The sequence below is a fragment of the Limulus polyphemus genome, unplaced genomic scaffold, assembly GCF_000517525.1.
Source record: "Limulus polyphemus unplaced genomic scaffold, Limulus_polyphemus-2.1.2 Scaffold120, whole genome shotgun sequence".
Lineage (NCBI taxonomy): Eukaryota > Metazoa > Arthropoda > Merostomata > Xiphosura > Limulidae > Limulus > Limulus polyphemus.
The window spans coordinates 465,751-479,042 of record NW_013665730.1 but is presented as its reverse complement, the minus strand read 5'-3'; the positions used below and the strand labels follow the sequence as shown (position 1 = coordinate 479,042).

The window sequence follows — 13,292 nt, the reverse complement described above, 5'->3', positions numbered from 1 at the left end:
TAAACCAACTAAGCTACCGAGTCTGTTGAGTTTTGGAACTGTCAGTTTTCCCTTCAATCTTTGGTAAAAATGAAATGTTTTTGGTAGAGCTTTGAACGTGTTGAATGATGTTTTGAATGTAAGTAGAGCCACTGGTTTGAGTCCCGTTCGCTCTAAGTTTTAATTTTTTCAGAAAAATTATAACATTAGCAAACGGCGTTACAACTTTAAATATTCCGACCGAGAAAAAGAGGGTAAGAGCATGTTTTACATTTTCTGTTTTATATCTTCCACCTTCTTCATAAACATTGATGCAAACAACCAAAGTACTATTTGCGTATACAAGCAAGTACGTGCATAGCTTATTATGTGCCCAACTTGTCACGAACTGTGTCGATGGTATAGCTATTGAGGCACCTGAGTTGATGTTATCCATAGAAATATTCTTGGTTAAACATCCAGTTAATTAATTTCTCTCTTCTTAGAACACTGTTTAAGAACAAGTGTCCCTCAATCCGTAAACTATAAGACAAGTTGAATCTAATTTTTTGTTGCTGTAATGTGTACTCATATTCCTTGCTTATACACTTCATAAAAATCAATGCCGGGAGTTTTTTCGACAAGGAAAATACATGCACACTGTGCATAGGTATTTAGATGTTTGAAATGAGTTTTAAACCCGTTACGCATTTATTTTATTTTTTAAAAAACGTTATAAATACTAATCCGTTAACCCATACTTCTCAAATCCATATAAGCGAGTTCAGTAAATTTCCATCAAAGGCAGGTGAGAAATCGTGTCAGAAACTTTCTTATCCAAACTGCTGAGAATATGCGTAGCAGCTTTAAAATCTGAATTCACATAAAATAGATGTGTCGTAGCAGCTTTTCTCTAGTCATAATGACAGGAAAGAATGTAACAGCTCTTCCCATACAGGGAAGAAGTGATGTGTTAAAATGCAAATTTTTAAATATGTGTATACCAGAATTAATGTGCTAACGCTTCCAGTTACACGAAGGGTTTGTTTGTTTCGAATATTTGGGCAAATTTAAATTAGGGCTATCAACGACAGCCATAAATAAATTTCAATTGATTTGTTAGGGGGAATGCAACTAGTCAGTAACATTCACCGTCAACTTTTGGGCTGCTGTACTCGAATAATGGGATTTGACTACTACTCTTATAATGCACCCATAACTCCTAAGCGCGTAGTGGAATTTTGTTTTTCATTAACAATAAGCAAACCATGGTCACTCGGATTCACAGTCCGGCACGCTAATACTAGGTCACGTCCGGCCCTACGTGAAGGGAAGAAATGGTGTAGCAGCCTTCTCATCACGTAGTTTGACTCAGATTTCAAAATGCACTAAAGTTACACTGTCGGAGCCGTTTAATAGACTTTCACTGGTCACTAAATGTTGTTAAAGAAGATTCTATTGAGGTTTGTGTATATTGCTATGAAGTTTTTCTAGGAACGTGAAATCTGCAATAATAATGAAGCAAACCAGTAGTGCTTATGTGTTCTCTTAGTATGTTATATATATATACCTTATTCTTTTTTAAAATGCTACGTTTTATTAACAGTATTGGTTAGAATGTTTAATAAATATATTTGTATTATTTTAAACGTTTTGAATTATTTTACACTCTTAGATTGGTATACGTACTTAGGACTAACTTAAATCTGTAAGATCGAGAGTACTCAAATGATGAAAAAATGCATTCTAATAATTTCAAGTAAGAACTTAAGAACAGCATATTAAGTTTGCTACCTTCATTACTGGTTTGACTATTAATTCTGATCTTTTTATGTAGCTTGGTTCGATTAGAAGATAATGTTGAATAAAGGAGAGAAATGATGTAGCAGCTTTTCCCAATCTAACGAAACGAAAAACAGTATAATAGCTTTTCCTAATCTAAGACGAAAAACAATATAACAGTTTTTCCTAATCTAACGAAACGAAAAACAGTATAACAGCTTTTCCTAATCTAACGAAACGAAAAACAGTATTACAGCTTTTCCTAATCTAAGACGAAAAACAATATGACAGTTTTTCCCAATCTAACGAAATGAAAACCAGTATAATAGCTTTTCCTAATCTAAGACGAAAAACAATATAACAGTTTTTCCTAATCTAACGAAACGAAAAACAGTATAACAGCTTTTCCTAATCTAAGACGAAAAACAATATAACAGTTTTTCCTTATCTAACGAAACGAAAAACAATATAACAGTTTTTCCTAATCTAACGAAACGAAAAACAGTATAACAGCTTTTCCTAATCTAACGAAACGAAAAACAATATAACAGTTTTTCCTAATCTAACGAAACGAAAAACAGTATAATAGCTTTTTTCCTCCCACACAAATGAGAAATGGAATAACCTGTATGAAAAACAAATTGTGTAATAGTCTTAGAAACAAAGTCCATCCGTAAAAGTATTTGTAGATCAGCATTTTTCAGTCTATGCAAGCAAAAAACCCTGTGGTTTTCTAAGCCATACAGCCGAGAAGTGACGTAGCACTTTTACTAACTCATAAGATGTTAGCTCAGCAAATTTATTTTCGGAATTATAAATTGGAAATTATTTAGTAATTTCTTAACCCATGCAATTTTGGAATCAGCTTTTTTCAACCTAAATAGGCAAGAAATGGTGTACCTCCTTTTCTCAACTCATACGAGCAGCGTTTGTCAATTCGCAGAGAAGATAGATGATGTAATAGCTTCCCAATTCAAACAAACGTGAAATTGTATATATAGTTTTTACAGCTTACACAAGAGAGAAAGGCTGGATTAACATTTTCTAACTTGTATACAGTGTGAAGTGTTAATAATTAATTTACATTTTCACTAACACAAGGTTCAACATTTCGCTGACGTTGTAAAGAAAATGTACGTGATGATGTTAATGTTAATCAACGAAATCTTGAACCTTGTGTTAGTGTTTGATTTTTAACCACGTCTCATTTTAGCTTCTTATTTTACTGGAACATCTTCACAACTTATCAATCATGTTGCGTTGTAACATCACTGAAATAATCAATAGGATAAGAGAGCTTTTAAAGCATATAATTTACTTTGAGAAGTTGAGAAGATATCCCGACTTTAACAAAGGCTTGAAATAAAACATACCTTCACATAATCAGCATGAAACATACGTTACAAGAATATGATACTATTAATAAAAATCATAACAATCGATATGCAAAACAAGCAATAGTGAAGCGGAAGATGAAACTCAGACAGCTCTCTAAACGTTTCTTCAGCAAGAAATCATGCAGTGTTTGGTTCTAAGTTATATTGTGTTGAGTCGAAAGTAGGCTCTACATTGTGTTTTATGTGGTAGAAAGTATATCCTGTGTTATGTTGTGTAAAGTAGAAAGTTGGTCTCACATCAGGTTGTGTGCAGTTCGTGTTTATATTAATTTATGTTGGGTCGAAGGTTAGTTCTACATTATGTCGTGTATAGTAAAAAGGTTGGTCCTACATGAGGTTGAGTGCAGTAGAAGATAGATCCTACATTGTAATGAACCTAAGAAAAGGTTGGTTCTACTTTATGTTGTGTACAGTAGAAGGCTGGATACATATCAGATTGTGTACAGTAGAAGGTTGGTTTTACATCAGGTTGGTGCTGTAGATGGTAGATCTTATATTTTATTGAACCTAATAGAGGTTGGTCGTACATTATGTCGTGTTGAGTCGAAAGTAGGTTCTAGATTGTGTTGTATGTAGTTGAAAGTATATACTACCTTATACTGTGTAGAGTATATTGTTCATCTTACACAGTCTCGTCGGCAGCGTGTGCACTATGGGGGAGACCACCCTCTTAATTAGGGGGCAGATTTTGTATAAGATAATCGAAATCAATTAACTTGTATTCAGTGCTATTAACGTCACTGTACATTGATTAATAAATCATAAGACAGCGCATTATTATGAAACATTCAAATGACATGTAGTTTTTAATTATTGGTATTATTAAGGCATTGGAAATATTTACGTCTCAACTACGTATTATTATTATTATGGTTAGCTTTAATTGTATATGCTAGTTTTTGATTTCTATTTGTAAAAATATTTCTACTAAAACAAATGGAAGACTTAAGTTTCAAAGCAGGTACAATGTATCTTATCTGCAAATAACATAATTCATGACATTTAACGGCGCACAATTTACTGTACAACCTATTGTATACTTCATAACGTTCGACATACTTTTACTCCACAAAATGTGGTGAAGGACCAGGGCTGGCGCCTTGGGGGTGCCTCGGGAGGTTTTGCCCATCCAACTTAGATCCTTGCCCCCCACTCCAGTTCCAGATTCCAAACTGATACAAAAGTCTATGATTTGCGATGAAATCACCTAAAGTAAACTTATTAAAAATTGAAATTTTTGCAAATTATTAGACGAGGAAACTTAGTGAAATACAAACATAAAGCTCTACTTACGGAAATTTCATTGTAGAACCAATTGGTTGAAGTTTGGAATAAGACTTCTGTTTGTAAGCAACGGGAAACAGTAACTAAAAGCACAGATTATGCGTTCTATCGCTTTCAACTTTTATTCTCTCAACTGAGCTAAAACATTACATATCGAAGGTAGTAATAGTAAGCTTTCCATACAGGTACTCCACCAAACTAAGGTCACTTGATAACTAAATGTGTTATCACGAAATCTCCACAAGCCTACGTCATGCCTGTTCAGTTTGTTACAGTAGTCTTTAGAGTGTTTGCATAACGGCCTTGAATTACAATATTATCACAAAGAAGTAAGAAAAGTAATCATTCTTTCTGATGATGTAACTAGATGAATGAATAAAAAGGTAATAACGGATTAATGTACTAATTGAAAATATGAATTTTTATTTTAGTTGTGATTGTAATTATATAACTTGTACAGATTCAGTTTGATGGAGACGTAATTAAGAGTGGCTCGGACCTCTAGCGATTGGATTAGAAAACAGTTCTTATTGTAATTTCTTCATATTGTACACGACATTCCTTCATTAAAGGCATATGACATGCAATGAAGTAAATTTAAGGCAGAATATTTCCTTCATTTAATAAGTATGACGAAGGATGTTGTGGTAGACTAGAGTACATGACATACATACTTCTACGTACATGTCTTTATTTACATAACTTTTGTCTTACAATAAATTGGAGTATGAACTCTCCATTCTTTGATTATTTTTCGTTAACATAGCCTAATCTACTAAGGATATTTCTACTTCACGCTACTTTCGTTATGTAACCCAACTTGTTAATGTACAAATGCTTGTTTAATTGTGAAGCGTAAAGTTTCAAAATGGGCTACCTGCTTAATTCTCTGCGCGGGTATTTGAATTTTAGCATAAGGAACCCTCAAGCTTACTCCAAACCTACCAGGGGACACCAAGGTCCAGACAATACTTTAAAAAAAAAATCAAAATAAGTCTTTAAATAAAAAAAATTTCGAAGAATGCTTAACTTCATGTACTATTATAATTAACATTAAAATAGTCTATTCCGAAAAATATTAATTTTGCAATTTAGTCATTAATAATTGTCAAAAACCGAAACATATCTATTCTTCCATATAGAGATTGAAATGCGTGGAGGTAATTAGTTCTTCACTCAAACATTGAGCAGATCGCAAACAACTTTTAAAAGTCTTTTCACAGACATTTACATTGGATTTCACAAAGATGTTTGTATAATGTAAACCTATAAGTAGCTTCTTCGTTAATTATCACGAACTACACTAAATAAACCCATTCTCACATAATCATTTCGAAAAAATGCATTATAAACTCTAGAACAGACTTGTCGATTGGCTCCATATCGATCCCATCTGTTTTCGAATACATTTTTAAAAACTATTTACGAAATAAACTGATTGTGTATTCACGACTTTTATAAGTTACAGGATCCATACACTACAAAACACGCACTAAAACACCAACAATACAGCAATTGGTCCCACTACTTAGTGTTGGAGGTTCCTGTGTATTTGGGTAATAAATGAATGATTTCACCCAATTTCTCTGATCACTTCTGTACACTGAACATTGTAAAGCATAAAATTACTCAATAGGTTGCAATATCTGGACACCCACCCATAAAGCAAAGTGCAAAAACATGTCGGTAATTTGAGAGTTAAGGTTAAAGGTTCAGTGTCAAATTTCTTTCTTTTTCATGGTGTATCTTGAGTCCCTTTGAGTGTGAACTTGAACAGTTTCTTTAGTGAAGTTGAATGAACTGAAATTACATTAATTTTCAATAAGAAGTGTTTAAAATGGTAAAGTGTTTCTTAGCCTTCCGGTTGTATATATTGTGAATTTGTATATGAAATCAGAACTTTCGCGCGAATGTTTACCATATTATATGGTAAACTATATTATATTTCACATATTCCAATACACAACATTATGAGCAGATGCTAAAGTTGTAGTACGCGTATTAAACTGTTACAATAAGAGGGAAATAAATTACCGAAGAGACTTCCCACAAAATGATAAATCAGATATATCATTTACGTTACATTATTTATTAATAGCCTTAACCTAGCTTTTCTAAACCGTCACGTGACTCCACGTTAGTCAGGTTTGCAAGCATATGTGTGTGTGTGTGTGTGAACGATTAACAAAGTATATGAGATTAAGTAATTTTAAGCTATTAATGCTGGAAACATTTTGGACATTCTATATCGGAAGACTGGAAATATTCCCGACATTCAAAGTACTAAAACTGGAAATATTCTTGACATTTTATGTGGTAAACTCATGACGAGTTGAATTAAACAAAATATTTGTAACAAAACGTACTAAAACTTCGATATAATTCAATGTTGCACGATATTAATCTTGTAATCTGTATCATATATTACCCACTGAGGATGTATTTACTTTCCCTCACTATGTATTAACCAACTAAAAGAAGTGTAGTAATTATTTGACAGAGTGACTGTTTCTTATTTGGCTATTTAAGGAAGTTAAATATATGTACACAATAACCTGCATTTAAAAATTACTTTAGTATACTTACTGTAATACAAACTGTATTGTCATAGGTGTAAAGTAGTTTAAATGTATTTGGTTAACTGTCTGTATCTGCAATAACCCATCACAATCTTAATACAAGTTGTGGTTAACTGCCTGTATCTGCAGCAACATGTCATTGCCTTAAGACATATAAAGTGTATTTAATCGTCAAATTCTGCATTACTCAGTTACTGCCTTAACACATATAAATTGTGGTTAACTCTCCATACCTGCACTAACTCATTACTACCTTAACATGTAAATTGCGATTCACCGTCTGTATCTGAAAGGAAGTATCACTGCCTTTAAGCCTGAAATAAATTTCAGACCACATTGTAACAAAGCAAAATATCATGTCATTTTTACATTTATAAATACATAAGAATAATTTGAAACGAAAAAAAAAGATTCGATAACGTCTTTCTACTCGATTGCGATATAAATATTTCATTGAAAGACTGGTAATTAGACTCACATACTTTAACTTACATCTATTTACAAAGACTTGTTTTTACCTGAACAGTTACACTAAATCTTGTTTTCATCACTTCCTGACTGTCGTCTTGTGACGTCATTTGTCTAACTCTTATTCACGAGATTCATATATCTTTACCAAATTACTTCTCAAAACCATAAAATCTACAAATCTACAAGTGTTCAATATGGCACAACAGTTCTGTTCTAACAATCTTTAAGCTCCATCTCAAATTTGAAAATGCAACTGCATAATGAGCCTTTATGGTATGTAGAAAACAGACTATGAATCTTTAACAGATATGAACAGAAGACAATCCGTTTGAAATGTGCACTGAATGTTTCATGGTTAGAAAACTTTGAAAGCAGCTTGATACTCTATACGTAGAATGTGCAAACGAAGAGAAATTCATAACAGCGATCAAATAACAAACTTTGATGAAAGAAAGTAGACTTTCTAAGGTGACTTGCACAAACGATAATACGGTAAGAAATATTTTGTGAAAAAAATAATTTTTAATTATTTTGTTTGTTTATCATTTAATTTATTGTAGAACAAACTGTTTAATCTTTGCTAGCCCTGTATTTAATGGACCTTTGCTCAATAGGAGATATGACTACTTTTTCCAAGCTTTGCAATCTTCTTTGTTTTTTATTCAAGTTATTTTCAGAAATCTGTAGACTTTCAGCACGTTATTTTTAGCTAATACACTTCATATATAATATTTGTTCTATCTGTTGGAGTTAATTCTCTTTCAGTCATCTGATTTTGAATCCGAAATGGACAAATTAAGAGAAACGTGGAAACCAAAATCTGTCGTTCACGTAAAAATATGACAAATTTTGGACTTTTGGGTTCTAATGCTTGGCCAGCTCTTGGCATTTAAACCCTTTTTTCAGGCTTTCATATTTGGATTATTATATTATGTTTCATTATGCAATTGGAATTTTCTCTGGACGATCAGGCATTGTAATAAATATAAACATGTTTTTTCATCTGATGTTTTCTTTCTTCATACGTCTATAATTGTCAACTATAACTCTAGGTTTTACACACTTCTCACGGTATTACCAGTTTAGATGGTCTCTCTATTTTCATTAATCTATTGAGTCTAAGTTTTTACGAAGCATACGTTATTAGTCTCCAACGTGCCCGTGGAAAGATGGAGCTATTGCTGATCATATGCTTATCAATGATTAACACTGACCATATGCTTGTTAATGATTGACACTGCTAGGAGTAATGGTGATGCAATACTAGGCTCAACATTTAAAATTTGATCTGATGTTAATCAGTCTAAACTTTGAGAGAGTGGAGCCTATTTCTGAGTTCAGATGAATTAAATTTTCTGGGTTTTATTGTTCAATGTGTACACTTTGGCTTATACTCTTAAAAGTTAATAGATAGTCAAGCTGGTATAAATTTTAAGCTCATTGTTGAAATTTATTCCTGCATTATTTCGTCTTTCAGTTGTTATCTAGTTGTTAGCTAGTATAAATTTTAAGCTCATTGTTGAAATTTATTCCTGCATTATATCGTCTTTCAGTTGTTATCTTATTTTTAATTCCATTATATTCTTTTACTGTATTCGTCAAATATTGTCTGTAATAATGAGTAAATTCTATTGTTGTATTTGGTATATTTTTATAGATAACTCATCTAACGACCAACTCTTCGGATTTACGTTTATTGCAGAAGCTTATATTGATTTTTATGTTCTTGGAACTTAAATTATGAAAGTTATTTTTAATCTTAAATGCATTTCCCTTTTTTCTGTTAATAAGAAGTGTCAGTAGTCTATTCTTATTTGAATGTGTTTTGGAAGATATCGTTTTTAGCTTTAAGATCAGTCTTTTTCATTATTATTTCCAGTTTCCAACCTGTCTCGCACTCGCATTTCCTCATTATTTAAGAAACTTGTGTCATTGAGATTTATTTCTTGTCCTACTATGTCACTGGTTACAATTTCTTTTTTATTTCTTGCAGATTTTTTGTAGACTTCTCTGCAGGATCAGGAAGATTTGAGCCGATTCTTTAAAAGAGAAAAGTTATTAGGAATATTTTCGTGGATTTGATTTGTCTATTAGTAGTTAAAAAATACAGTACTACTGCTTGGTTTCTACACAATTCCTTTCGTTGTAATAAGGATTTCAAGTCTTTGTAGTATGAAGTCATTCAATGAAACTGAATTTCTACTTCTGTATAGTTTATGGATACATGTGCTTCTAACAGATAAAGAAAGTTTCCGAAAAATATTAAAATACTTTCAATATCATTAGCATGCTTGGATGTCTTCCAATTGTATGAATTTTATAAATTGTATACAGATATGTCTATTAATTAATCTTTAAGGAAAAGCAAGGTTTCTTTTTTACGCCCCATTTTAAAGGCACTGGTTCAACAAAAGCTATAGTTCAGTAACATTATCTTCAGAAAAAATATCTAAAACTTTTAACAATGATATAACTGATAACTCTTTAATTTTGCACCTTTAAGCACGTATTTACGACATTGTTGACTTAATGTAGCCATAAATTGAAAGTCCAACTTTGCATTTTTCATGTTAAATGTTGAGAATAATTTATTACTCTCATTAATCGGATATTTGTAGTCACGTTCTTCCCGAATTTTACTTAAAGAGATAGCTTAAAATAAATGTTATTTTAAAGGTATAAAATTGGGCTACTATGATATGGCTATTATACAAAGATTAAGTACCCTTTTCTTTCTAATTAAAAACGAATAACTAAATACTTTCTGTTATTAAGCCCTAAGTAGTACAGATCAAAAATACTGTATTGGTAATTTGAGTTCATCCACTACTACTAGTGAATATATATATATACATGTATACGGTGTATTTTGAAACTTAATGTTCTTAAAACTTTTGATTTTTACCGAATAATTTTACTACATATAAGACTCTGAAAAACAAATATAGTTCAACCAGCGTCAACTTTGTTACAGCATTTATTCGAACAAATTCACTGAGCAGATTGCTGGGACTATACAATAACGCATTTTTTTTTTGTACACAGGACAACACATGGGTAAGTTTAAGCAAGGAATTGTCTGTATTCCTTACAATAAAAAGTAACAAATGTAACGATTTAACAAACTAACCTCAGCATAGATAACCTTTTCATACACCAACTAACCAAGACGAAGGTAAAGAAAATTCTAGACTAAAGTTCATCAATGTAAACAAAGTTTATGCGAATTAGCACCAATGACGTGATTAAACATCAACCAAATCGTTGTCATATTAAGGTGCTAATGAAGTTACTTTTCACATTGTTTTTGACAAAAATAGACTAGCCTTTAAGGACAATCAACCACTTTAGCAATTATTGAAATTTCTATGTCTGTTTATGTATGATCGACTGCACTTTTGTGTCCAGAGAACAAAAACGCAGTGACACGTGTTTGTATAATATATATTGTCAATACTGTTGCGACCGCAATGGGAAAATGTTCACAGAAACAGAAGTACAAAAATTCTACCTGTGACAGTTATGCCTTGCCATTTTTGCTATAATTTTTATTACCGAACATTGTCCTCATTCCTCAAATCCTGTAGTTAGTCTGTACAGTCCAGATAACAGAAAGAGTTATAAAATATAACATGCTTTTATCACAATGATTCAGGACAAATAAAGTTAATCACTTGTACAAAGTCTACGAAGAAAAGGTGAGTCGAATATTCCTTATGAAACAAACTACAAGTGTTTGTTTCCGAGTTTCAAGGACACAGAAAAGTTCTTGCCGCAATAGAAAAGACATTGTCTAACTAACCAGATGGTATCCTATATTGTTATATAGTACAATATATATACATACATGTTTTATATATATAATTTCCAAAATTCCAGTAAGACTCGTAATTCAATAAAACCACACATTCACATATAAATAGTCTGCTAACATCTACTATATCAAACGGGAGCCTACATGAGATCCATTGACCGAGTTACCTGTGTCTTGTGCTCGCGGACAAAACAATTTAGTACATATTAACCAGATTTCATATAAGAATTCTTCGTGTAGCAATACAATATTTAAATCGTAGTCGCTGCAAAACTTCAGTGGTAATCTGTTAAGTAGAATATTTAAATAAGTAAGCTCCAGAGGTCTTACACACTTAAAGCTGCAAAACTTCCTGATGCTAGATATCACTAGATATTTCAGCTATTACTATGAGGATTAAAGTTTCACGTGCAACTTGAAAAATACAAATTCTGTAAAAGCTAACAAACATCAATCTGCATAAATAAACACTGCAATTTATATCAAAGAAAGCAAATATTTCACGGACATACGTTTGCTACAAATACAATATACATTATCGATACATATATATATATATACACACATAAATACGAAAAGACAAATAAGAAATTATACAACCTATGATGTACGAGATACCTATGCTATAAGGTATCCAAACAACAAGATTAAACACAGTGTACAAGGCCTCAGATGGAGGTTGTTCACTAAAGTATATAGAAACACAGAGTTCTGAAGGTATAGCAAGTGTTCTAAACGGGAATTGGTGTTCTTCTGAAGGAAAGGGTAAGGCATCTTTGTCTTTAGCTAAAATCAGAAAACTATCAGTATTTACAGACATTGCCAATCACAGCTCTTATTGTTTATGACATGTGATACTGCACTGATAGTCAAATGACCATACAATTTCCAGAATATAAAAAAGTACATAATAGAAACGTTGAAACAAGGTTAGGTACTGACTTCATATCATCAACACCTGTAATTGTGAACGAATAAATAACTAGGAAATCTTTGACGAGAATAATAATGATACTACTGATAACACATCACAGACATATATAACAGTATTTATAAAACAAACACTATTACCTTCATGACAACGTGCTTTCAGGTCTAATTTATTCATGACACGTGTACATACATTAGAACAAGTGCTGGAGAGTAAATTATTTACAGACATGATCTGAAGAAAAACCTAAATAGTGAATTGGCGTAATATTACAGTCTGTATGGGTCTTTACATGCAACAACTTCGTCTCGAAATCATGATAAATTTCATTTCAGTAAACAAGAACTGAACAGTACTATGCAAAACTATTCTTTAACTGAATGCTTGAATAGTGACTTAGCTCAACAAATTCTCGAAGGCCCCGTATAATTTTAAGAATTGAAAATCAGTTTGAATTTCGATAATTTGCTTCTGTAGTTTAAATACTTGTTTGATTTACAAAGATATGACCTCTTGAATTAATTTACAAGGATATAGTCTGTTTTAATTAATGTTCATGTATTTTCTTCTATTGCTCTGACTTATCAGAACTACACAGTTATCTAATCACTAGTTATAAAACCTCATTTTTAACACCACTTTTTTTCTCTTAAAATCCACACCAATTCTGTTCAGCTACCAGAAACATTTGATAATAACTGCTGTAAATACGTATAGGTAAAGACTTTTGACCACTGTAAAACGTAGATTAGATATCTTTGTTACCTTTCATCAAAGACAAACACGTTGTCAGTGAATTATTTTAAATTCATATAAAGTAAACAATTAAATATATATAAATTAGCAATTTGATAAATATTACAGTATTACAAGACCGACAAGAAGGTCACGTGTAAAAAATGTGTGATTTCTAGACTATTTCAAAGAGTATATTTGTTTCAGCTTTTAATAACGTGCTTGTTTTATGTAATTTTATAATAAATAAAACATACTAAGAATGAATAATGGCTGGAGACGGCTTGAATGGGGTAATGATAAAAACTTAAAATAAAGTTTAACTAATAACAGACAAATAG

The 13,292-nt window shown here is 31.8% G+C and overlaps 1 protein-coding gene across 1 annotated transcript in view; it reads right to left on the bottom strand.

The window, feature by feature from the left end:
* Positions 1-4,538, bottom strand: part of LOC106472368 (gamma-glutamyltranspeptidase 1-like) — a 26,833-nt gene extending 22,295 nt beyond the window's left edge. Inside the window, exon 1 of the mRNA XM_013933010.2 lies at positions 4,431-4,538. Within this exon, the coding sequence (XP_013788464.2) occupies positions 4,431-4,441 (11 nt within the window). The 5' untranslated portion in view covers positions 4,442-4,538. The remainder of the gene's footprint in view (positions 1-4,430) is intronic.
* Between the last annotated feature and the right edge of the window lie 8,754 nt (positions 4,539-13,292).